We start from the raw sequence: 26926 nt of genomic DNA, 5'->3' as shown, positions 1-26926 counted from the left end.
CAGGGCCAGCCATGCAGTACCTTGGGCGGATTTTAAATCACTGAAGGATTTCTAAGGGAAAAGTTACCTTTTAAGACCATCCTCAGGAAAGCCATTTCAGCTTCAACTTCGGAGGGCCTGTTGGCTGCACAGAGATCTTGCCAACGTGGCTGTGAGAATGAGTTCTGGCCCTGGTCCTGAAGAGCTTTGAGCATGACTAGGGTCACCTGCAGGCCTGTCCCAGACCTGCCACTCAGCAGCTGTGTGCCTTTAAAAGCCAATATCCAGTCTGAGTCTAAGCTTCCTCTTCTGGAAAATGAAAGACAGTAATAGTCCTACCTTTTGGGGCTGCGAGGAGGCAATGCGTTGAATCCTTGGAAACATGCCTGGTGTGTAGTGTGTGCCAGAAGAGTTGATTATTTTCACTGTTATTGGGAAGCCCATCAGAGTCCAGATCCTGCTGCCTCTAGGACAGTGCTTCTCTGACTAGGCTTTAGCATCCCCTGGGTCCCATCCTCAGAGATCCTGATTCTGGAGGCCTGGCGTGGCCGGAGAATCTGCCGTTCCAACAAGCTCCCAGGTGATGCTGATGCTTGTGGTCTGCAGACTACGCTGCACTAGGTTAGGGTCAAGGCAGCCCCTGGGAAATATTCTGGAGAAGGGTGACAGGCTCCCCAGTGTTGTAGCCACCTTCGGCCCTAATAGCAGCAGAGGGTAGGCAGCCCAAAGTCCCAGGAGTCCCTGGGAGACTTGAACATGTTTCTTCAAGTCAGGGGAGTCAGGGGCAGGGATCAGAGGTCCTCAACCTTTAAGAAACCTCAGACCTTCTGGGCAAGATGGTAAAAAGGTGGATTTGGGGGCCCACCCCAGAGAGTCTGTTTCAGTCTTGGGGTGGAACCTAACCACCTTTATGTTAAATGACTCCCTACAGATTCTGCCCCGGGCCACACTAAGACAAATGGTGACATGGTGGGTTTGGAGTTAGACAAACCCAAGTTCAAATCTCCAACTTTCAATCTGTGTGGCCTTTCACGATCTTTAAAACCTCTCCAAATCACGCTCTCCTTATCTGAGCTTATTAATGAGTCTATACTCCAGGAATATCCTCCCCTCAAGGCTGAAATAAAAATATTTGTGCAAAGGACATAAAAGTTATAATCACAGACTCCAGTGTGCAAAAGTATGACTTGCTTTATTTATCTATAGCTTACATTAACTCAGCCCACAGCCTCGGGTTTCTGTTAATAGCAGAAAAATTCAGCATGGAAATTCTAGGCCACTTCCAGCTTTAAAACACACACACACACACACACACATACAAACTTAAGTCTCTTTTGGGAAACTCTAGCCCGAGCCAGGATTCTTTCCTCCTCTGTCACTGGCCTTTTTCCTGAAGATGATCTAGGTACAGCTGGCGCTGGACACAGGCATGCCCACCAGGCCATCATGGCCACTGACCACATGGCCCATCAGCTCAGCCTTCTTGCCTCTACCTTAGGCCTTCTCACATGCCAACCTTCTCATTTCTTTGCTCAGAGCTCTCAACAGCTGCATTACTGATGTGTACCCAGCCATATGGCTGCCTCTAATCACCTGTCCAGACCCCCTGATCAGACACTGTTAATCTTTGGCTCAGGTACCATATTGGACATGGCCCATACCTAGAGCTTTGATTACCACTGATGCTCTCTTTCCACTAACTGGGCCAGCTTCTGTCTTCTTCTACAGGTTGGGTGGGAAGCAGAACTTGCTCTTATTCCCACCATCCCCCCTATTCTTCCCTGTCTGTAAAACCCTGTACTGTGTCCTGCAGGGGCTGATTCGTCGGTGCCCACAATTCTGTTTTAACTTTTTATTTTATATTGGAGTTGTGAAAGTTTCAGCTGCACGTCAGAGTGACTCAGCCATACACATACATGTATCCATTCTCTGGTACCCACAATCCTTTAGCAACAACAATAACAAAAGTCTGGCCCTTGCAAAGGAAGGTCTTGCTTTCTGCCTCAGACTTACACAAGCCCACTCAGCTCTCTAGTTGACCTCCTGTTCTTGGGGGTACCTGCTTGCCCCTGAAGGTAGGGCAAACAGACCCACTATCCCTGCTCCTTAGTGATGGGGTAACGCAAAAGGTACGAGGCAGCCTGAGGATGGGAGAAGGCAGCTCATTTGTGTCTTAGAATCTCTCCTTGAGATAAAGTGCTTTCTTAGTAAATGGCCTTGCCTGGACTCACTTCTCAGTGCATGACAACCACGATGACTGTGGTGAGGAGAAAGAGGACCTCTCTCCCTGGATGTGCAGTGCTTTGCTATGCTGGCTCTGACTGGCTGCTACTCTGCCCCCAAGACCAAGGGAGCCTGTGAGGGTGCCCAGGAAGAGTAGGTCACAAACCAGTGACTTGTTCACTTTTGTTATTGGGGTGACGAAATGGGGGACTTTGAACAGGTCACTCCAAAATGGGCAACTCCTCCCTACCCAGTATGGGAAATGCGGCAGGAAGAGGACGCTGCCTGTCTGTACCCACCTCTCACTCAGGGTGCCAGAAAAGCCACCCCTGGAGATCCACTCCTTCAGATCAAACACTGCCCCTTCCAGGGTCCTCTTAATATTTAAGTGCCAAAGGGATGATGTGGATATTAGTAGCTCCAAAGAGTGTGTTATCTGTTTGGGGCCCCGAGACCATTGTAAGAGGAGAAAAGGGAATTCCTGCTAGTCTCGCCTTTCTCCTGGGTACCTCAGAGGCCAAGAGGCATTTTCAAGGCCCCTGTCCCTTCCTGAGCTCAAAGGGGTGGCAGCCAGCACCAGAAGCTACCCAGCCTCTTCAAATTTGTTTTTATTTCCTAAGAAGTCAGGGCAGGGATGGGGAAGGGACCCGTAACTTGGGTTTCAGGAGGAGCCCAGGCCTCGGAAAAGAAAACCACCCCTCTGGCTCTCCCTCAGCAGAGCTGTCAGTAGGGATGATGCAGCGTGTGCTCCATGATGGTCCGAATGGCCATCCACGTCTCCTGGGCCGTGGGGATGATCTGTGCGGCTGGCAGCAGGAAGCCATAGCGCCCTGTGTCCCGGAGCTCAAAGCTGAAGGAATACTTGATGCCACTGTCATAGGCCCAGTCGACTGTGATCCCGCTGGCCACATCTGGGGACAAAAGGGCAAAGAAATGCCCCCCAAAAGGAAGAACAGGGTGTGGTCACAAGGTACAGAGATTTTCTGCAAGGACAGTGGGCCTTGGAGGCCAAACCCCCACCCATCCCAGAACACACCAAGCTTCCTGGCCCAGGCTTCAACCTGGGCCACACCCTGCTCACCCAGTACATGCTCTGCTCTAGCAAAATGAAAGCTCCTGGAGGCCACCAGACTTGGGATATTTACACCTAAGGGGCATCGCAGTGAGCCAGCCATCAGGGGCTGTGCACTAATTAATGCTGTAGAGAAGTGGGTCCTGGGTGTAGGTACCACCATTCACCCGTGTACTCAGATGTGGAAATCAGCTCTGGCCCTGCCCACTGGGTCTGTGGCACAGCCCTGTGGCCAACCAGGCCTGCCAGGCAGCAGAGCCTGCACCTGCCTGAGCCCAGGTGGATGTGGCACCTGCAGGAGCAGCAGCCAGGGGATGGCTTACTCACAGAGGGTGGCGCTGATGCTGCCATAAATGTACTCGATCCCATGAACCTCATACAGGGCCTGCACTGCATCCTTGGCAAGATGGTACTGCAAGATTCAATCCAGAGAGTGAGAGGCAATGGGTCCCCACCCCCCCACACCCTCACCAGCTGCTGAGAACCAGGGACTTAGGAGTCTTAGAGGTTGAATGTGTAGATGGCTCTTGCAGGAAGGAAGCACAGCATCTCCAGTTGTGAACTTGATCACATGCGAGAACAAGCCCCTCACCCCCACCCTGCTCCCTACCAGGGGGCCAGCTGAGAGTCTGCTGGATGCCTCCCCCAAGCCCTAAATAGCCAATCTCACCAACTCCTCCTGGTTTGAAACAGGCTCCAGAGAATGGCCATAGGGGTACATGAGCATCTGAGAGTAGCTGTGGATGGAGATCAGAGCCTTGACGTTCCCATGGGACATAATAAAGTCCACGACGGCAGCCACTTCTGGCTCTGACTGAGGGGAGGGCCCATGATAAGTCTCTGAGCAGGGGTTGTTGTTAGAACCATTTCCTGGAAGTAGAATAAAGGCACCCACAGGGTTCAAATTCCCAGGCGTGGGAAAGACTCTCACAAAATATTCTGTATTCCTCTCTAATCCTAGCCTTCTTTGCAATTTGGTTGAGGTCATGTGGCTACTTTTGACCAATGAGAATGTGGGCAGTAATGATGTGTCACCTCTAGTTTGAGGCTAAGAGCAAGTATGACTTCTTGACACTCTCTTCTATGTGGTTAAAGAAAAAAAAAAAACAACCCTCTAAATGGAGAAGTGTCATGGATCTCTCTGTCACCAATGGAAGACAGCTTTCAAGGATAGTCACCTACCCACAGTGGACTTTACATACATGAAAAATAAATTTTTTACTGTGTTAGGCCACTGAGACTTGGTGGGATGCTTGTTACTGCTGCATACCCTGGTCTAATACATCAGAGGAGTGTTGCCACACCACAACTCTGCAACTCTGCAGAGTGCTCTCTTAGCTTGTCTTTTGGTTAAGTCCCGACTGTGGTTCCATTAGAAAGTCAGGCCTGCCTCAGCAGTTGCCACTAGGTCTCCAACCTGGCTTCCCCTATGAGCAGTGACCCCTGTGAGCTGACCCTTCTCTGCTGACCCTCCACTTCCATGGGGAAGACTTGGGTCAGCTGAGTGCTCAGATACAGTGTTTGCACAAGCTGTGCCAACCCAAGGGCAGCACGGAATTGGAGCTGGGAAAAGTGAGAATAGATCACCATAGTTGCCTAAGACTGCTCTGGGAAGCACAGATGCAAAAAATCCTTGAAAATTCTTCTGAATGGGGACCTAAGTTGGAAGGAGGGCAAAGAGCAACTGTTCCTCTATTTTGCTCACAAATTTCATTTGTTCCCATCTCCTACTAGATTCTTTGCTCCCCATCTCTTTTCTTCCTCTCCTGTTTCCTCTCTTCCCCAGTGGCCAGTTGGTGGAGGGCGAGGCTGGGCTGGTCAAGATTTGGGGGTTAGGAACACATCAAAGGAGCATCCCAGGCCCTGCTCTCACTTCTCCTCCCTGAAATGACTGCACAGAAAACCGGTCAGAAGCCAGGGGTCGCCCAACTTCTGAAGCCTCCTGAGGATGCCAGAGCACCCCCCTGACCCCCAGGGCAGTGAGCTGGCTGCAGACCTAGGTGGCTGGCCCACGGACCGGTTCAGATGCTGTTCTAGGACTGCAGCAAACAGGTCCTCCCCAAGGGTGCAGGTGAGGGCGGTATAGGTGGGAAGGATGATCTACAGATTACTCATTATGCAGAAATCAAATTAAGTCAATAATAAAGTCATAAACAAAATCTTCCCGCCTGAGTCACTAACCAGATACTCGCTATTTCTGGCCACAGGCAGGCCCAGAGGCAATTCTGTCACCTGGAAGCACATCCCCTCTTGGTCTGCACGACCTCGCCAGGGGTGAGGACTGACCCTGGTTGGAAGGGGGTGTGCCTGCAGGGAACGAAGGGGTAGGAGCAGCCTGATGGGCTGGAGCTGGCCCAGCTAACAGCGGCCCTGTTTGTTGTGTCTGCTGGGAGCTTCTGCACCTGCTACACTTGATGAATGACAAATAGCAACAGATGAGCAGAGCGGGGGAGGCTGCAAGCTTTGTCTGCGTTTGCAGCCCACGCATGGAAAGCGGTTCCCCTGCCAACGACCAGGTGGCTTTGCCCAAATATGGAGAAACACTTCAAGCCATTAGTTCTGGTTTGAGCTAAGCAGAATAAACTAATCTTCCCCTGACCAAATGGGAATTAGCTGCCTGCCTCTCTCTGACGTTCACAAAGTCCTACGAGCCTGCCTGTTTCACAAGTACCTGCTAATGGATTCATTAGCTATTTATTTTTCCTTCTCAAAAATGTAATTTGTAGCAAGGGGAACTCGCTGGAAGGACATGGTAAATTATTAAAAGCAGTAATCTTTGAGCAGTGGGATTATGGGAGCTTTTTGTCCCCTCTGGGCTTTCCCCCCCCCACACTTTTTTTTTTTTTTTTCACATTGTGTATATACTGATTTTTCCCCCCTGCGGTGAAACCCACAAAAGATATTTTCTTTAAGAGGTAATTTGTCTTTCTTCTAGCCAGTCTGTCTCAGGGTAGATAGGCACTCACTTCAGCCAGTTCTAAGGGGCCCATGTGGATGCTTTCTTGGGACAAGTGTCTGGTTATTTGGAGATGGAAATGCCTAATTTTACACAACTGTGTTTCCTTACACATGCAGTTACAAGCACAAACCAGATTCTCAGGCAACCCCTACACTGTGGGCTGATGGCTTTGCTCTGTAGACTTCAGTGCTGTCCTTATTTTCACAGAACAGATTCAAAGAAGCCAGATTTTCGAAACAATGGGCATCTGGATCTAGAACGTTCTGCCTTGTTGGGTTAGTCAACAAACATGTCTGCAGATCTGTTTTTTCAATAGCACTGTCTCCTGTGGAGCTAAACTCTGACTCCTGGTATAGTGCGGCAGCCACATCTGGAGGCCAAGGGCTTTGCCTATTCAACCCTCTGCTTTGGAGACTTTAGACCCAGCATCTCACCCATCAAGCTGCCGCATCCCCAGGGTTCACACACTGGTCTCTGTTTCAGTTTCCCCATGTGGTCCTTATGCCCCTGGCATGGCAAGGGAGATAATAAGGAAGAATACCAAGGGAACTCAGGAGGAAGCTGCCCACTCCTCCCTAGGATCACAGGGCCCTGAGGATACACAACAGCCCAGGGTCACAAAGTAATTGGACCGAAAATAAAAGCCAGGCTTAAGTCAGTGTTGATAATAAGAAACTAGCTTATTCTATATTTAAACCTTTGTCCCGGCCTCCCCAGAGGGCAAAATTCGGGTCACAGTTCTCAGGGAATGAGTTTTGAGACATTTTCTTGTGGCATACTCCCTTCAAGGAAGGGCTAGAGACATTCAAGGGGCACCATAAATCCTGGGATTTTAACAACAAGCAAGACAACTTTGGACCTCCTTAAGCCTTTCTCTGCCATATTTAGGATCTGATCCTTGCAGTTAGTCCCCATTCAAGGAGCTGTTTCCCACGAAGGCTTAGCATATGTATACATTTAACAGACATATGCAACCTCTCCCCATATATCACAGCCAATCCTAGGCATGTGCCCGCCTGTCCCTGGCCATGACTCACTCGCATTAGCTAAGTGCTCTGCCTCCCCGGTTATGCGTCAACATAATCTGACTGTGTGGGAGACGTGCCAAGGGCCAAGTTCTCTCCAGCCCTGCCCCCGGGGTGCAGCAGACTGAGGTACCTCCAAAGCCTGACTTCCAGTTCCTGTTAAGATCCACACCAATGCAGAAGATTCCCGGTCTGCTGGACTTGTTCTTCCGCCACAAGCGGTTCTGAAAAAGTGCAGGGCAGGTGACTCATTCACTGAGCCCTTTCTGGGTGGGAGCCTCTGACATCCTCGTCTAGGAAGCGGGTCTGGTGGGACAGGGAGGGACGAAAGGAAGGAATATCTAGGGCAGGATGGGGCTGGCATACTGAGCCACGGCTGCAGATCAAATGCTTTGTGGTTAAAGCTGGGGTATGGTGAAAGGCTTGAGCACAGCCAAATAACAGTGGACTTCCCTGGGCAGTTGGAGGGCAACAGTTGCAGCCACAGCACCTGAGCAGCCCACCTGCCTCACGGAGACTCTGCAAGGAGCCCCCAAAGGGTCTGTCCCCAGGAAACCTCAGCAGAGCATCCCAAAGCCACCATGACCTTTCTTTCCTCCATTCCCCCCAGAGCTGACCCCTGATCCCTAAGCCCCTCCCTCTCTGGTGTTCTCACCATGCTGTGGGTATAAGCAAACCCATCGGGATTAGAGACAATCTCCAGGAAGATGTCCATGGCGTTCAGTATATCTGTTACAATGCGGTCTTTGCCGTATTCACTGACAATCTGCAAGAAAGGGCAGAGTGGGTATAGACTGAGGGACAGGAGGCCCTGGCAGGCTCTCCTCCAGAGCAGAGCAAGACATCGGTACAGCCACTGGCTACAGGCAGGGATGGCATCAAGTCATCAGGTTCATTCTTGTGCAGAACCGAAGGCTCAGATTTTCAACAACTAGAAGGTGGGGGCTTTGGGCTGCAAATGGCCAGAGCACATGGCAGCTGTTCCACAGGGCAGATGTGCAGGAAGCATCCCAAGTCAGATGAACCAAGTAAGTTTGCAACTAGAGATGCCCTTAAATAGTTGAGCAGCTCCAACCCTCCACCCCATCCCAGCCCCCACGGTCCATGCTGACCTTCCTGGCAATCCAGATGCCGGTGGCATGGGTGATCCACTCCCGGGAATGTATTCCAGAATCAATCCAGATGGCCGGGCGCCGAGAACCTCCAGTGCTGAACTGGGGAAAAGCACCAGGCCCCACACAAGTTTGAACAACAACAACTACAGGGCTGTCCCCAGACTGCCTGGAAGGAGACCCCAGATGTATCTTCAGTGCCCGGGGTGGCTCCCTGTTCCTGAGAGGGGGGTCAGATGTGCAGGTACATGTGTAGGAGCTCATGGAAAGTGCACACATGTGGGGACCTTGGCAACACAGTGATGTTCTTGCGGGTCAAAGTGATCTAGTCAGAAGCACAGAATTGCCCAGGTCTGCAAGTGTTTTAGACTAGTGCTTCTCAAACTTTCAAGGGTATGTGAACCCTCTAGGGATGTTACTAAAATGCAGATTCTGATGCAGTAGATCTGGAAGGTGGTAATTAGTTGGTAATTTCTAACAAACTCTCAGAAATGCTGCTCCTGTGGGTCCAGGGACCACCCTGAGTAGTGAAATCTTAGATAACATTAAAGAGAGAACACAGGCAGCCCTTATGAGAAATCAAAGCAGGTACAGGTAAAGTCAAGTCCCACCTTAGCCAAGGCCAAATGACCCTTCAGAAGAGTCCCCCAGGGCACTTCTGAGGACAGCAGAGTCTGTCTTCTCTGAGAGCTGCATGTCAAATGACCTGCGTGATCCACGCTCTCAAGTGCCCTTCAGGGCACATACAAAGAATTGTTTTCCGGTATGTTTCACAATTCCACCTATCCTGCCACCTTCATGGCCAAGGGCTCTGATGCCACCAAGTTTACTGGAACCCTGTTTCCAGTGAACTCTGTGAAGGGCTAGAAGGTCCCCTCATAGACTCAGGCCTATCTGTGGGGCTGCCTAAGCCAGAGGGCCTCAGTTGTTTGTACATGAGGCCTCTGTGTACCTCTCTTCCCATTGACCAGATGAAGCAGCTGAGTTAATAGGAAGAATGCTGATTCACTCATACTCACATCCCAAGTTCAAGGTGATGACTGCCATTCTGCAGTTCCATCTCCTTAACAAACCTCCCACCAGATTCCTGACCCAGGACGTGCCCAGGTCACTGCACTGCCAACTGTCCACACCTACAAGGAGTGGGTCCCTGAACACAACCATCCCAAAGCTTGTGCATCACCTCAGGACAGGAGTGTACACATCTCTCTCCCTAAACAGACTGGTTGACTCCCACCCAGCCACAACCCCACATGAGCTCAGTCTTATGCCTGAGGCACTCACTGTATAGTCTAGCAGTCAACACTCCCAGCTTTTACCTTCAGAACAAGGATGGACCGATTTTCAAAGCTGTGGCCAATCTGAAGTTTTGAGACAATATCTGAATGCTCAGTTACAAAGTTGTCAATCCAGGTATAGATCTGAAAGGAATGAAATTTCTCAGATGAGCAGTTAAGCGGGGAGGGAGCAAACCTCAGGGTCTCCCTGAATATTCTCCTTCCCTGATCCTACCATCCTCTTTAATGCTTTCCCACCTCCCTTGAGGATCTAAAAGAACTGAAGAAATCAAAGACTACCTCCAGGTCTAAGGCAGGAGCTGTGGTCAGCCTGGATTCCCAGACTTTTCACCTCCGTGCAGTACTATGCCTTTGCCTGGAAGAGCAGCATGTGCTGAGCCTACTCAGTCCCCTAGGGTTAGCCGGCAAGGCTCTCTCTGGTTGGAATTTTCTCTTACTTCCATTTTATTGGCCCCTTCAATCCACTTACAGATCTCATAGTCCTTGCAGTGTTGTTTTTAGTCATCCTGCCCCTTTTAGATTCTAAGCTTCTTGAAGACAGGATTATTTATCTCACACATCAATAACTTTCTCCCAGTGTCTGCTCTATGCTCTTTAGGCATCAGCTTACAGTCTCCTATAGCCCCAGAGCCCTGAGTCTGGACAACCCGAAGGTCCAAGAGGACAGCAGAGTCTAGAGCCTGATGGGGCAGACCCACCTCCTCCAGGGTGTGGTAAGAGGAGTAACTGAAGCTACTGGTGCTTCGCTCCAACCGGCGGGATTTCGCCATGGCTTCTCTCTCCTCGTCCAGCAGCACCTGGGGGACAGAAGCACATACTGGAAGGGAAGGGGAGGCTGGGCCAGGCATGTCACTTGTGGGCCCTGCCTCAGCTGGCTGCACAAAGAAAGCGTCGACTAGCAGAATGAGCCGCATGAGTGTGAGCTGTGCCACAGGAGACACCAGGTTGCTGGGTGACTCTTCTGCTTGGCAAGCTGGCATTCGTCCTGCCTTTTCCCAAATAAGCACAGAACCAGGAGTCTGGAGAATGTGGTCCTAAGTCTGCCACTGCCACTAACTTGCTGTGGAACCTTAACCTTGGTTTTCTCAGCTTGAAAATCGGGATTGCCTTGCCCATTTCAATATGATAAAATGTAATAACAGATAGCAAAGTGCTTTGGAAAAGATACTCATGGGCTGCTGCCAACGTTGCTTCCACCCTCTGTGAACACTCTGTTGAGAGAAAGCCCAAACTGAACTATGTACACTGACCCCTGGGAGAGCAGAGGGCTCACCTGACCCACATCATGCACTCGACTCCAGAAAGTAGCCCTGACAGTTGACATCCAAGCCATTTGAACAGCCTGTCCAAATCATTTTACCTAATGTGCCAATAGTCTTTCCCTCACCATTTTAACTGCCTCTTAAACACAAGTACAGAGGAGCCAAAGCAGCATCCTTACTTGAGTGACAACTGGGAGCCGGCATTCAGTCCTTCTGTGGTACTTCCCTCAAAGAGGGCCATACAATGCTTGAGCTGAATTGATCTCCCACATCATCCTGGTGCATTTTCCCCACTTTTGGAGTCAGTGAAATGGGCAAGTGCCCTTCATCCTAAACTCATACCCTTACATTGTCACCCAGGGACAAAGACACCCCAGGACTCAGCGATGACTACAGCATGGGAGGGGTCTGGGCCTTTTTGCAACAAAAGGCAAAGCAAAGGCCCTCAACCCAAAGTCACCCTGGTTTGTCCCTCTGTGGCTGTTTAGTCACTCAGTCATGTCTGACACTTTGCGACCCCATGGACTGTAGCCCACCAGGCTCCTGGGTCCACGGGATTTCCCGGGCAAGAACAGTGGAGTGGGTTGCCATTTTCTTCTCCAAGGGAACTTCTCCACCCAGGGATTGAACCTGTGTCTCCTGCAATGGCAGGCAGATTCTTTACCACTGAGCCACTGGGAAAGTCCGTGCACCTCTGGGTCACAAGTAAATCCTGATGATGCCTTGCTTCAGGCCAGGGCCTTTTAGTTTACCAAGCATCTTAATACTCATCATCTCAGTTGATCTTATGACCTGATGACAGGGCAAGAATTAACTATTCATGTTTTAGAGATAAAGCAAATTAGAGAGATAAACAGACTTAACAGCAAAGCTAACAAGGGACAGAGATGAGATAAAAATCCAGATATCCTAGTTTCTAGCACTATGTCCCTTAAGGCCTTTAGCAAAATTAAAGGCAAATAAGAATCACACACACATACATACACACATAGATGTGTGTGTGTGTACATAGAGGGAGAAAGAGAAAGCACATGTATAAAATATTAACAACACGTGAGAAGTCCATCATACTATTCTTATAATTTAAAAGTGCTTTAAAATAATGAAAAGGCAATACCCCAAGCATAGGAAAACAAGACAGTAAAATGCCAAAATATTTTACCCAAATGCTAACGTGATTGTTAGGATAGAAAGCTTGTGATTTTAAGCAATTTTTCCTTTTCTCTATTTTTACATTTTTGGCAACGTGCTCATATTACTTCAATAAGTAAAATCTTCTAAATGAATAAATACTAAAACAAAAGGCAAAAATTCCCCAGTGTCTAAAAATGAAAGAGCAGCCATCCATGGAGTCTCCAGTCCCAGGGCTAGAAGACAGCCCCTCTCCACCCCCACCTGCTGAGGCCGAGGTCACTACCGGTGACACTCTCACCCCACTCCCCCTCTTAACTTACAATCTTCAAATCACAAATTTTAAAATGGGAGTGGAAATCAAAGCTTGGGGGCTCATTTCTTTTTGAGCACCAACTACACATGTGGCATTTATAACTGTGATGTTTTCTAGCTAAACTGGCTGGGCTGGGGATGTTCCCACTTGGGCAAAGCAGGGATTGCTTCTTTGAGAGAGAGACGACTGGAGGAGCCCTGATCCTCACTGGCACAAGCACCATCCTGGGAAGTCCTCACAAAGGAAATTTGTCTTCTTCCCAGAAAATCGACGGAAATCTCAGCAGCCCCCATGACCAATGTGTGCCCGTCACCATGGGCCAGGCACGACCAGCTGCAGTGAGCAGCTGCAGAAAGAGCAAGTTGGGCCGACATACCCGGAGTCAAAGCTGGTTCTGTCCCATGCTGGTCCCACCGCCGTGAAGTTAAAGGACCAACTTCCTAGGGTGGCAGTGGTGGATGCAGATGGAGGAGAGAGCAGATAGGGCTGGAGGAGCCGGTTCTTTCTACACAGCCCAGGGACACCCACAGGAAGAGAGTACCCACAAGGTTGTCCTTTGTTCTACACAACAGCTTGGAGGCAAATGGGAAGTCAGCACCCAACTGCAAATAATTTTCCAAACACCCTCACAGCCTTGTGAATGGATGTGACACCCGCTTACAAATTGGAAATGCTCAGCCCTCACAGCTGGGCCCTGGATTCCAGGAACATGAATCTGTCCTGGCCTGAAAAACACACAGATGTTTGCTCCCTTCACAGGGCTGAGGGAAGGGAAGGAAGGGGACGGGAGATCTAAGAATGCAGTGTCGTCTCACCACAGCCCTGTCAGGCTTCTTGGAGAAAAAAAAGAGACTCAGAAGTAAGCCATTTGCTTCCCTGGAAGCCATAACCTGACAGAAAAAGTAGTACCTTGGTGTAAATTAATTTATGACAGGAGTAAGGAAGGATGGGGACATTAAAAACTGCACCTCCAAGATGGGGGTGGGCGGGTGGGGCGGGGAGCAGACTGAGGTCCCCAAAGGTGAAAATGACACCTGAAAGGAATCTGCATTCACAGCTCTCTCCAACCACGGACGTGAAATGGAAGCAGCTCCCCGGAAGCGGGTGGGGGACAGCAAACAGCTCTAACACGGCTCTGTGAGGACAGCAGTCACTTCTCCTCACCCACCCCTGACCTCCTCTGCAGGCCTAACATCTGCAGTGGTAGCTGTGTGGCTGGCGGCAACCACAGTCCATGCCTATGCCGGGGTGTGGGGCTGGGAGGGTACAGATCTGGGGTTGTTAGAATGAATCCTTTGGAAGTCAAGACTGAATTGGGGCTTCCCTGTCCTAAAGGCAAAGTTAAAACACCATATGAACAACAGTGACACCCATGGAGGAGGCAGATGGCATAAGAGTAAAGAGTCCAGGGCCTGGAGTCAGGCTATCTCAGATTAAATCCTTTGTTGTCATTGATTTGGGCAAATGACTAAGTTCTCTGTACCCTGGTCTCCAAATTATGGATTCTTCTGAGCTTTCATAACATGGAGATCATGTTATCATGTACTTTCACACATACTTGAAGTGTCCCTGTGAGGATTAGAAGGGTGAATACATGTAAACTGCTTCGAACATTGCCTAGCGTGCAGTAAATGCTAGCTATGATGACGAGGGACAGCAGCAGGACAACAGTAACTCTCAAGGTGACTCCAGGACTCTGCGGTGGAACAGTCATTACAGGGCACGACCAGGAAACCTAGGCTCCTCCAGAAACCTGGTGTCTGCAGGACTTGGACAGTAAGTGGACCATTAGTGGTCACTTGGGTGAGTCAGATAGTCCCTGCCCCTGCCATCCGCAGGACCAACAGAGGGGCTGGCCCTTCTATCCCTGTCTCCCCACCCCCTGGACCCTCTTCAACCCTCACCCCCAGGCAGCCAGCCTCTGCCTCTCCCTCAGGGGCTTGCCCATGATCCCTTCCTTTTCTCACCTATTCCTGTCCTTCTCTCCTCCTTAGAGCTGCCACCCACTCCAGCCCCAGCCAATACAATTTCCACATTTTAATCTCTTCTATTCAGCGGACTGGGCTTCCCAGGTGGTGCTAGTGGTAAAGAATCTAGCTGCCAGTGCAGGAGGTATAGGAGACTCAGGTTTGATCCCTGGGTTGGGAAGACCACCTGGAGGATTGCATAGCAACCCACTACAGTACTCTTGCCTGGAGAATCCCATGGACAGAGGAGGGCTACAGTCCATGAGGTCGCCATGAGTGAGACATGACTGAAGTGACTTAGCACGCACACACATGCAGCAGAGTAATGTCTGCGAAGCACACAATGAGCACTAAAGACACAGCAGTCAACAAAACAAAGCTGCCGGCCCTCATGGAGCCCTACAGTCTGGTAGGGGAGACAAACGACAAACAAGACAAAGAAGCGAACCACATAGGATATTAGAAGGCCACAGGTGCCAAGAAAAAAGTGAGGGAGGGAACTGGGGGAATGTGGGAGAAGGGTACAACTTAACATAAGGTGGAAAGTTGACATGTGAGTCAAGTTTTGAAAGCGGTGAGCCACATGCTGATATTTGCAGAATCAGCATTCCAGCAATATAGGGTCAGCAAGTGCAAAGGCCCTGAGGTATGATCCTAGCCAAAGGTGTTGAGGCAAGGATAGCTCAGGCAAGCTGGAGGAATGTCAAGAAGGTGCTGGTGTCTGGAGCAGAGTGAGCAAGAGTCAGCAGTGCAGGGCAGCACATGGATCATGTAGAGCCTTATAGCAGTTTTAAGGACTTTGGCTTTTACTCTGAATGAGGTGGGGAGACATGGAGGGTTTTCTGCAGAGGACTGATATAACAGGACTTGCATACTTTTAAAGAACACCTCTGACTGCTGTGTTGAGACTAGGCAATAAGGAGGCAAGGTTGGAATCATGGAGAACAGTTAGGAAACTACTAGAATAATCCAGGTGAGGGCTGATGGGGTGTTGACCCATGGTGCTGGCATAGGATTTGCAAGATACATCTCTCTACATCTCATTATCAGAAGGGCGGACTGATAGGATTTGCTAATGGACTGTCTGTGGGACAGACTACCTGACCTGCCTCTTGAGAAATCTGTATGCAGGTCAGGAAGCAACAGTTAGAACTGGACATGGAACAACAGACTGGTTCCAAATAGGAAAAGGAGTATGTCAAGGCTGTATATTGTCACCCTGCTTATTTAACTTATATGCAGAGTACATCATGAGAAACGCTGGGCTGGAAGAAGCACAAGCTGGAATCAAGATTGCCGGGAAAATATCAATAACCTCAGATATGCAGATGACACCACCCTTATGGCAGAAAGTGAAGAGGAACTAAAGAGTCTCTTGATGAAAGTGAAAGAGGAGAGTGAAAAGGTTGGCTTGAAGCTCAACATTCAGAAAACTAAGATCATGGCATCCAGTCCCATCACTTCATTGCAAATAGAAGGAGAAACAGTGGAAACAGTGACAGACTTTATTTTTGGGGGCTTCAAAATCACTGCAGATGGTGACTACAGCCATGAAATAAAAAGACGCTTACTCCTTGGAAGGAAAGTTATGACCAACCTAGACAGCATATTAGAAAGCAGAGATATTACCTTGCCAACAGAGGTCCGTCTAGTCAAGGCTATGGTTTTCCCAGTAGTCATGTATGGATGTGAGAGTTGGACTATAAAGAAAGCTGAGCACCGAAGAACTGATGCTTTTGAACTGTGGTGTTGGGAAAGATTGAAGGCGAGAGGAGAAGGGGACGACAGGGGATGAGATGGCTGGCTGGCATCACCGACTCAATTGACATGAGTTTGAGTAAACTCTGGGAGTTGGTGATGGACAGGGAGGCCTGGTGTGCTGCAGTCCATGGGGTCGCAAAGAGTTGGACACGACCGAGTGACTGAACTGAACTGAACTGAAGAACTGTCTGGGGGATGTGATAAAAAGAGTCAAGGATGACTCCAGGTTTCTTGTCTGAGGGACGAGAGGACAGCATTGCCATTTGCTGCACTGGGGGAGGCTGTGGAGGAGCAGGCCAGGGGAACTGGGTTTGCACCTGTGAAGTCTGAGAGATGCCCGTTAGACACGCAGGTAGAAATGCCAAGTAGATGGTCAGAGATGTGAACCTGGAGTTCACATTGGATATGAGAGGCTGGCTGGAGCTACCAACGTGGGAATGCTCAGGAGGTGGAACGTATTCAATTCCATGATCCTGGATGAGGGGACAGAGAAGAGGTTGAAGGACAGAGCTGGGAAACAGGAGAACAACGTGCAGAGGAGCAGCCAGTAAGATAGGACGACCCAGGAGAATGCAATGTTCCGGAAGTCCAGATAGAAGAGAGTGTTGGGTCGGGCTAAAAGGTGGAAGAACAATGCACACTCAGAGCTGACTGCTGAGGGAACGTGGGAGCTGTGTGTGATGCTGTGTGTGACAATTGGGGTGAAGGCTGAGATGAACAGTTTACCCAAGAAGAGGGATGAAGATGACATGTAAAGTCAACATTTCCTGGAGTTCTGCTCTTGGAATAAGAGAAGTGGGGTGATAGTTGGAGGTTGGGGGAAGGGATCAAGAGAGGACCTTTTTAAGATGAGAGAAATAACTGTATATTTGTATGCTAATGGGAATGATCCAGGAGAGAGGGGAAAATTGGCCAAGCAGTATTGACACTAAATTGTATTTTACTCTAGAGCATGCTCAGAGCATGGGTGATTTTTGTTTTCTCCTTTGTGCTTTCCCCTATTTTCCGAATTATCTACCATGAATATTTATTAATTTTGTAATCAGAAAAAAAGCCATTAAAATCCACAGAGCTGATTGCTCAAGTGAAGCCTTTCCATGGTGACTCATCCCAGGGAAAAAAAAAAAAGAAAAAAAACCAAAGGGCTAAAAAGAATGAGGAGGTGAAGAAAAATTAAATGCAAATAGAGCTCACTCAGAATCAGATAATTTCTCTCCTGGCCCACTGCAATTTCCTCACCACCCTCCTGCCTGTCAGTCTCTCCCTGCTCCTGTCCCCAACTCTACACTGTCAACATTGTCACTGTCAGAAGGGTTTTTCTTAAATGCAAATTTGATCGTGTCAGAGCCCTCCGTAGGCTCCCCCATGGTTTTTGGGATTTTCTCTCGACCTTTTCACCTGGTGGAGGGTGCCCTTTGTGCTCCGGTCTGGCCTCATTGCCAATCATGGGCCCCTTCCCTCCCCGGCCCTCCCTTCTCCTGCTCTTCAGCCACACCGTAATTGCCGCCTTCTCAGAGCCTCAGAGCGACCATGCAGTGCCTCTTGTACTCGCTCCCATAGCAACCTGCTCCACTCCATCAGCGCATCATCCACTCCATTGTAATCACTGATTTACTCCCCTCCGCTTCCCCACCCCCACAGCACTCCAGCTCCCCTGGATACAGGGACTGGATTTCTTTATCTTTGTTTTTCCAGTGCCTTGCCTAATACCCAGCACACAGTTGGCATCTCTGTATCTGTGGGTGGAATGAATGAATGCACCTAGTCTATCTCAAGCATCTTTCTGATCACAAGACAGGAGGGAGTAGGGGGCACTTCCCTTCCTCAAAAATCTCCAGTATCTCTGGCCGAGGTGAAAGCTGGGATCAAGGTTTTTCACACTTTCTCTCAGCCTAGTACTAACCAGCAAACACACCCTCTTTCCTTTCCTTCTCACAACCATTAAGTGAAGTAACATTTACTAGTGCTGTGCTGTGCTTAGTCACTCAGTCATGTCCGACTCTTTGCAACCCCATGGACGGTAGCCCACCAGGCTCCTCTATCTATGGGATTCTCCAGGCAAGAATACTGGATTGGGTTGCCATGCACTCCTCCAGGGGATCTTCCCAAACCAGGGATTGAACCCAGGTCTCCCACATTGCAGGCAGATTCTTTATTGTCTGATCCACCAGGGAAGCCCAAGAATACTGGAGTGGGTAGCCTATCCCTTCTCCAAAGGATCTTCCCAACCCAGGAATCGAACTGGGGTCTCCTGCATTGCAAGTGGATTCTTTTCAGCTGAGCTACCAGGGAAACCATTTACTAAGTCCTACCTAAATGGCAGGCCCTATGGTAGATGCTGGGGTATAAAGATAGATAAGGCAAATGATTCTATACCTTGAGGGGCTTGGGGCAGGGACTCTTGAGACAAAGACCAATATATCAATCAGGTCTCTCTGGGCACGCTTTTCCTGAACCTGCCAATAGAGCAATTCGTTCAGCACACAGTTACTGAGGGTCCCGTAAAGGAGACATTATACCAAACCCTGGGGTGAGAAGATCCAGAAGACAGAAAGCAATCGGGCCTGCGCGTGAATAACTAAAACAGAAGACTGGAGGCCAGCAACCTGAGTGGTGCAAAGCCCTTCCCTCCTGTTAACGCCTCTGAGTTTCCCTCCTCATGGACACCTTCCCCCATCATCACCACAAATCAACTCAACACAGCAGCCTCCCCCCAGCCCCAGCTTTCTGGAAGCCAAAAGGTGATCTCAAGTATGACAATCAGAGCTTGATGCATTGCAGACAGAGCAAGTTGCTGGTGAAAATCCTGCCTGACTGGGTTAGCGCCCAGAGTCCAGGGCATTCTACTGAAAAGTTCCCCTTTCCCTATCCTTAAAGGGAATCCAAGGCTGGGGGTGACAGGAGAGGATAGCCCCAGAGGAGCCAGTGATGCAGGGAGACTCCCAGGTGCCTCTGAGGCCTCTCCTGATACACAGAAATCAACAGGAAAATTTTAGAGACCTCTTCAAGTCTGTTTGCCAAATCCTGCAATCTCCAGGGCAGGGCAGATGCAGGGAAATGCAAACTTTGAAATGCAGGCATGGGTGAAAAATGAGAATTGAGCACTGAATTTTTTGATGTGGTAGCCTCTCTTGTCTATGGGAGTTTCCCCATTTTTGTTTGTGGGGGATTTAATTGGGCAAAGAGCCTACTCCCATATGTTGAGCAGGAAACAGATGTGCCTGAGGAGGAGGAAAGGTCTTTGATTGGACCACAGTGCCCCAGTCCTGTGCTTGCATGAAAAGGAATACACCTAATGCGTTTATCCCCTGGCAGGGGGTGAGTGTGTGCACTCCGGGGACTGTGTGTTCCCACACTCAGAGCCGGTAGAGGAGACTAGTGGCAGCACAACATGCTGGGCAGGAACCTATGTGTATACAAATCTACAGGTACACAACAGCATCTGCAGAGGGGTGCAGCCAGAGAGGTCTAACCCAGTGATGCCCCAAAAGAATCATTTTAGGAAACAGGCTCCTTGGGGGTATTCTGGAAGACAGATCAACTAAAACAGAATTTCATGATGTTCAGAAAAGATGCCGTTAAGACGCAGCAACAAGTGAGGGTGGGGAGAGAATGGGATGCCTGGAATGAAGTCTCCCTTCACCCTAACCAAGGGCAGGTCTGTAGTCATTTCTCCCAGAGTTGTTCTGGGAGAGTCCTGCCCAGGAGAGACGCCTGGTACTGAGAGCCGGCATTGGAGCAGCAGGAAGGGAACCACAGCAGGGTTCACAGGAGCGGCTTCACTCACCTCTTCCTGCTTCTCTGGAGTGAAGGAATTCCCTGCTATCTAACGGGTGAGACACACAGGGATAGGAAGGAGCAGTCCGAAAAGCAAAGGGAGCAGTCCAGAAGAGCCCTCCCTGCCCTCAGTGCCTAGGAGAGACCTGAGCTACTCCCTCCTGTCTCCCTTCTCCCTGTCTTCTCCTTTGCCATGAACTACAGATTCCTCCATAAGAGAACTCTTAAAAACACAACACACTAGTGAATATAACAAAAGAGAGACTTGCAGATCTAGAGAACAAACTGGTGGTTAGCTAGTGGAGTGCAAGGGGAGAAGACAGAGGCAGAGGAGTGGGGAGCACAGACTGTGAGCGTAAGATAGGCCCTGCGATGTGGTGTACAAGGAATACAGCCAATAAGTTTTGTAATAACTATAAGTGGAAAGCAACCTTTAAAACTGTATAAAGTTTAAAAAAAATTTTTTTCATTGAAGAGGACTCCACAAGCTACCCTGACATTACCACACTGTGCATTATGAACTCTTTCTTAGATTTTTCTTAAATTTAAATTTTTTAGAAAGATCTTTCTTAGATTTAAATTTTCTTTGACTAGTGTGAAGTTTCATTCCTTTCCTGGAAGGTTCACAAAAATGCAGATGAAACTCCAGCAAGAAAACATCCATTTTAGCCTTGGGTGTTTTTTCTCCAGGTTGGGCCCAAACCTGCAAGGGATGTGAAGGTGAGACCCCCAGCCTCAGCGCTGCGGCAAGACCTCACCTGGATGTCCTTTATCATGATGTTGTAAGCAAGGCCATGAGACTCCAGGTAAGCTTTGACGTCTTTCAATTCAGAGAAGGGAACCCTCATGTCCACAGGGAGGCTGGGCCTGGCTGGGCCGCGCCAGAAGTCCACCTTGGTCACAAAGGAGAAAAAACAATAGGCATGTGTATGACACGTTCTGCAGGCACCCAGAGAACCAATGATCTTCTCTTATACAGTTGAAAAGGCACCAGTTCCAAAATGAAACCCCTAAGACAGAGCAGAAAGATGGAGACAAACAAAATCCCCAGGTCATGGAGTTTGCTTCCCTAATGCTAAGCACCTTTGTCTCCCAGCCTCACTCACTCCATGTAACTTCACCCAGATCCAAAGAGCCCACAATAGTTTTCTAAAGGTGAGATGGCTTATCATCTGGGACATTCACATGATCAAGAACACTGGGGAGATGAGAGAGACATCACTGCCCCCAAGCCCCAAAGGGGTTCAGTTCAGTTCAGTTCAGTCACTCAGTCGTGTCCGACTCTCTGCGACCCCATGAATCACAGCACACCAGGCCTCCCTGTCCATCACCAACTCCCGGAGTTCACTCAAACTCATGTCCACAGAGTCGGTGATGCCATCCAGCCATCTCATTCTCCGTCGTCCCCTTCTCCTCCCGCCCCCAACCTTTCCCAGCATCAGAGTCTTTTCCAGTGAGTCAACTCTTCACATGAGGTGGCCAAAGTATTGCAGTTTCAGCTTTAGCATCAGTCCTTCCAATGAACACCCAGGATTGATCTCCTCTAGAATGGACTGGTTGGATCTCCTTGCAGTATAAGGGACCCTCAAGAGTCTTCTCCAACACCACAGTTCAAAAGCATCGATTCTTCGGCGATCAGCTTTCTTCACAGTCCAACTCTTACATCCATACATGACCACGGGAAAAACCATTGCCTTGACTAGACGGACCTTGGTTGGCAAAGTAATGTCTCTGCTTTTTAATATACTATCAAGGTTGTTCATAACTTTCCTTCCAAGGAGCAAGCGTCTTTTAATTTCCTGGCTGCAATCAGCATCTGCAGTGATTTTGGAGCCCAAAAAAATAAAGTCTGACACTGTTTCCACTGTTTTTCCATCTATTTCCCATGAAGTGATGGGACCAGATGCCATGATCTTTGTTTTCTGAATGTTGAGCTTCAAGCCAACCTTTTCACTCTCCTCTTTCACTTTCATCAAGAGGCTTTTGGGTAGGAGAGGCCCAATCTGGAGCCCTGTGCTGTCCGATTTTCAGTTTGTAAAATGGAGAGAATTATTGTAAAGTGTTCTGAGTCTCGGTTGATAGGGGCATTCACACAAATAGGATGGTGGGCTTTGGGGCACATCCAGAAATATATGGTTGTTTCAACAGCCCTCAGACCAAACCCTCCTATATTGAAGAAAACATCTTGCCTAGTGGAATACTTGTGGAGGACACACGTTCTCAGAAACCAGGGCTCAGGCTGAGGGACAAGCCCAAATAAAACAGGTTTGCCAAGCTAAGCCATTTCAGTCAGTAAGCAGATGTGTCCAGTGCATGCGGCATGGCATCCCACCCAGAGACTCATGCACCTCGCGTGTGGCTTTAGGACCTTCCAGCCATTTTCAGAGCAGCCCTCCCTTACAGGGCAGAGGGGAAAGCTAAGCAGGGCTGCCCCACCTTCTGGGCCAGTGTTCCCAGTCTCTCCTGAAGAGAAGCCACACTTGATTCTCCCCCAGTGCTGTCATCTCTGGCAGGCACACCCGGAGGGCCAGGTTTGGGATGGAGGGAATGGGACAGGGAACCGAGGGTGCAGGCCACTGCGAGAGAGAAGAGGACTTGGCCCCACGCCCCGCGGATTCCTCACCTTCTGGGGCTTCAGGCCTTCCAGATCCCTGAGAAGTGAAAGCTGCTTCTCATTTTTAGCCAGGATTCGAAGAACCTGGTCACTGAAAGACACAGAGGGGACCGAGGGAGCTTCTCAGAGGGGTTCCTGAAAGGCTGTGCTGCCTGGAGGACGCAGAGGGGAAAAGAGAACCTGCAGGATAGCTGAAAGGCGAGAGGACCCCTGAGCAGAAGGACCTGTAGCTCTGGGAAGCTCCAAACTCCTTTAGCCTGAGGCCAAGGGGTCTCTCCAGACCCAAAGATAGACTGCCTGGGGACTCAGTAAAGCCTGTCAGTGCTGCTGACAAACCCAATGCCAAGACAGGGGAAACAGGACAGGTAAGGAACATGGCAGTGGAGAAGGGAGGAAGGAAAAAAGGAATGCAGAAGAGAAAGGAATAGATGCAGGGAGTCGAGGTACCGAGAGTGGCCCCATGTACTCTTCATACAAGGATCCAGGCCACGTCTGCCGCAACCCTGTGCCTCGCTGCCTTCTCCTAAGAGCTGGAGGACATGGAAGAGATGAATCTCACCCTATCTCACGGTGGGAAGCTGAGCCCCTTCCCATCCCCCTGGAGGGGGTGGGAACCGGAGTAACTGAGCAGCCTGCAGTGTGACCTCTGGGGTCTGAGCCAGGGATGGCCATGACTCCCTCCCTGACTGGCTCTGATACCCTGGATGATGAACCCCGCCCTCTCCAAGCTTGCGTCTCCTCTTCTCCACTACGGAAATACTACTGAGCGCTCACTTTGCGGGACCTTTGGAAGGCTGAGATATCATGTCTGTAGAGGGCCTGGGATGTAATATTCATACTTAATTTTACTCAAAGGAGGACAATACCACATCCACACATTAGGAACACATAGTCTTTGGGGGTTATGACTTCTTTAAGAGTCAGAGGAAAGTTATGAACACTGGAGAAAAGTAGACACACACAACATTTTACACATGGTTTCAGGGGATTCTTGATTCTTGGGATTCACTCAGACTAAGAACTCTAGATTTGGGGAGGAATAATAAGACACCTGCGCGGCCTGCCTTCACATGTGAAATTGGGAGGTGAAGGAGTAAGAAGTGGGTTCAGGATGGGAAATGAAATCCTGAATCCCTCTGCCCTGATCAGGTCCCGCTGGGCCACCAAGTCTCCTGGCTCCCGGCAATCCTCTTTACCACTAAGGAGCAGCCACTCACCCTGTGAAATTCATCTGGCCCAAAGCTGCTGCCAGGATAAAGCTGCAGACCAGGAGTGTCCGCCTGCCCACAGGGGACAACCTGCGAACCATGCCTGCTCCAGGGGAACTCTGCATGCTTCTTCCTCCAGGCGAACCTCAGGGGTTTTCCCCACACACAGGCATGGCCAGGCCTCAGGACAGCAGAGCACCTGAAAGCCGTCGGCCCCGGCAGAGAACGTGCGTCAGACTCTCTCTGGGGAGACCCTGCACGGGACCCCCACATGTCAGGCCTTCCAGAGGTGGGGCATCCCTCCCCACTGCTAGGCGAGTCCTCTCCTGGGAAGGTGCGGGGGGCAGGGGGAGGGCAAGAGGAAATCAAGGCCTTTAGCTGCTTTCCTTCCCAGAGGTTTACTGGGCCGGCCCCTTGTGAATATCAAATCCTCCATCTCCATAGAAAGGCTGAGAGAAGTCACAGGCCCAAGGAAATCTCTCCTTTCCAGTCTCCTGCTAATCTCTTCTCTGTGCTCCCTCTCCCTCCCCATCCACTCACACATATCATCCTTGAACATAAGGGTGTGGACGCCATTGAAACAACACCGGGTTAAGACACAGAGCTGGGTACTCACTTCCTGTCTAAAAGATCTGGGGCAACTGACCTAGTCTCTCTAAGTCTCAATTTACTCATCAGTCAAATAGGGTTAATAATATCTCCCCTCCCTACCTCACAGGGTTTTCTGGGGGATATCAGATGAGACAACTTGGGTGAATTGGCTCGGCAAAGCCTGCAAAATAGAATGTCTTATTATCTCAAAGCATTAGCTCTTAGTCACAGCTGCATCTTAGGTCAGGACTCTCGGTGCAGTGGAGAGAAGGGGAGAGAAGAAAATGGAGCAAGGAGCAAAGGAAATGTCTATTCTATGAGAAGGAATTCAGTGAAGGGGCCCTTTTCTCTGTCTTCAGGTGGTCACCATTATGCCAGGATAGGCAGTGCATTTTCTGCTAGACATGAAGGTCACTGCAGTCATTATTATAGCTCTCAACAGCGAGCAGAGTCAATTTCTCAGTCTGCTGAAGCCCCAAACAGCCCCCTTTATGGTCTGGGAACAGTATGAATAAAGCAGAGTCCAGCATACAAAGCAGTCATATTAGAAGGAGAAAGTGAAAGATGATGCCTGAATGGTAAATGATGAATCTAACAGAAAATCTGCAGGAGGTGGAGGAAAGGCAGAGACTGAATCCAACAAAGTTGTTCAGCAGAGGACGTCAACAAAAGGCCACTTAACTGTCACCGGCGATTCTCAGAAGCCCCCCTCCCCATCCATGCTTTCCCAGAATGGCCAATTAACCGGCCATGTGTGCAGAGAGGAGAGCTCTTTTATTGAGAGAATGCCCTGCTCCCACACCCCCGCCGGACCTACTCCATTATCTCGCAGTTCAGCTGTTCAGACATGCCAAACTCTCCTAGAACCCTGGCTTTGAGAACTCTCAGACTGAAACATTAGCAAAGAGTTTAAGGACCTAGAAAATAAAGCAATTAGGCTTTCTACTCAAGTAACATTCAGCGTCAGTAGAAATTTGGAATAAAAGAATATACTAGTAAACAATAGCTCAGGAATTTAAAAGAAAAGCAGTGGGATGGTACTAGTCACCCACAGTACCCAGCATCTTCCTGTTCAAAAGCATCATTGTAAGTCACTAATAATAAGACAACCCCTGCACTTGCTTTAGGGGTGGGGAAAGAGAGAGAGATGGAGAGCAAAAGCAAAAGAGAGACAGAGGCACAGCTAAGAACTCCTGGGAATTCTACGGCAGCACGTGCAATAGAACTTTCTGTGATAATGGAAATGTTCTACATCTGCAGTATCCAGTAGGATAACCACCAGTGGCTCGCATGACTGAGGAATTTCCATTTTTAATTAGCTTTAGTTGATTTAAATAATTTAAATGGCCACATGTGGCTAATGACTGCCGTATTATAAGTCAGCACAGTTCTGTGGGAATTCACCAGCCCTAAGTACTGACTCTGTAGCTGGATCTGAAGCAAACACACACAGCTGTGTTTAATACCTAACATCGGCTTCTCACTCAAAATTAATTACTCATTAATTAATTTTTATTTGTAGACATTAGATATTAGATAATGTCTAATTAATTAGACACTATTTACTCAATAGATGCTTATTGAATACCTACTATGGGCCAAGCACTTGAAACAGAGTGATACATATCTGGCCCTTATGTTTCTATTGGGGTAAGTAGACAACTGAACGGAGAAGGCACTGGCAAGCCACTCCAGTACTCTTGCCTAGAAAATCCCATGGACAGAGGAGCCTGGTGGGCTGCAGTCCATGGGGTTGCTACTAGTTGGACATGACTGAGCAACTTCACTTTCACTTTCACACATTGGAGAAGGAAATGGCAACCCACTCCAGTGTTCTTGCCTGGAGAATCCCAGGGACGGCGGAGCCTGGTCGGCTGCCGTCTATGGGGTCGCACAGAGTCGGACACGACTGAAGCAACACAGCAGCAGCAGACAATTGAAAGAGCATACAAATAAATGTGAAAATATAGCTGATGTATGTGTTACAAGGGGAAGGTACAATGTGCCAGAAGGACAGGTAACATAGACTGAAGATGTAGGGAGAGTTACTCTAAAGAAGTTATTAGAAGGACTTTCACCTCCTGCCATATACCTGACCAATCCTGCCCAAATGAAATAAGTAAAATGCTAGATAAAATATTTTTAAGACAACTTTTCTTAATGCCTCACTGGGTTGGCATGAAAGTAAGAATCCACAGATCCCAAAAGAAGTAAAAGCAAGAACCATGAGAGTAGAGGTATTTCTTCTTTTTCCATGAAGAGTAGAGGTCTTTCAACTCTATAGAGTTCTTGATCTTCCTCCTTAGAAGAATATACCTTGTATGGAGGGTCATTTTCCTCCTACTTGAAGTATATATTTAAATGTTTCCTTTAGTGGAAAAAAAAAAGCTCTCTGTTTTTATTTGTTTGAAAATTCTTTATTTGCTTTAATTCTTGGAAGAGTCTCACCGAGTATAAATTCTAGGTTAATTATAGTTTTTCTCTCAACACATTGAAAACATTATCCCACGGTCTTCTAGTTTCCACTTTCACAGTTAAAAGGTAATCAATCAGTCTATTTACTGTTCTTTAGTATGTGATCTTACCTTTGGAGACCTCTTTATCTTTGATGTTCTGTAGTTTTATCTTCAT

The 26926-nt window shown here is 49.0% G+C and overlaps 1 protein-coding gene across 1 annotated transcript; it reads right to left on the bottom strand.

Annotated features, from left to right (window-relative positions):
* Positions 1 to 1159: 1159 nt before the first annotated feature.
* CPA5 (carboxypeptidase A5) lies at positions 1160 to 26926 on the bottom strand. The gene is made up of 13 exons (XM_088831863.1): positions 26881 to 26926; positions 23714 to 23958; positions 22944 to 23026; positions 22506 to 22587; positions 20641 to 20775; positions 10367 to 10465; positions 9690 to 9791; positions 8371 to 8472; positions 7914 to 8024; positions 7392 to 7482; positions 3945 to 4144; positions 3602 to 3686; positions 1160 to 3113 (listed from the first exon to the last, which is right to left on the bottom strand). The coding sequence occupies exons 1-13, from the start codon at positions 26924 to 26926 to the stop codon at positions 2926 to 2928; spliced, it is 1569 nt and encodes a 522-aa protein (XP_088687989.1). The 3' UTR covers positions 1160 to 2925.

This window comes from Moschus berezovskii, chromosome 3 (assembly GCF_049115385.1).
Source record: "Moschus berezovskii isolate FMDL1 chromosome 3, NW_MosBer_1.0, whole genome shotgun sequence".
NCBI classification, from domain to species: Eukaryota; Metazoa; Chordata; class Mammalia; order Artiodactyla; family Moschidae; genus Moschus; species Moschus berezovskii.
This window is presented reverse-complemented; position numbering and strand designations above follow the sequence as displayed.

What these genes read in the sequence shown, in the direction of transcription:
- CPA5 (XM_088831863.1), bottom strand. Translation starts at nt 26,926, where the DNA reads ATGAAGATAAAACTACAGAACATCAAAGATAAAGAGGTCTCCAAAG. An exon ending in AGTACATGGGGCCACTCTCG is followed by an intron (nt 22,588 to 22,943) that starts GTACCTCGACTC and finishes TGTGTCTTTCAG; the next exon opens with TGACCAGGTTCTTCGAATCC. An exon ending in CTGGAAGTCAGGCTTTGGAG is followed by an intron (nt 4,145 to 7,391) that starts GTACCTCAGTCT and finishes TTCTACTTCCAG; the next exon opens with GAAATGGTTCTAACAACAAC.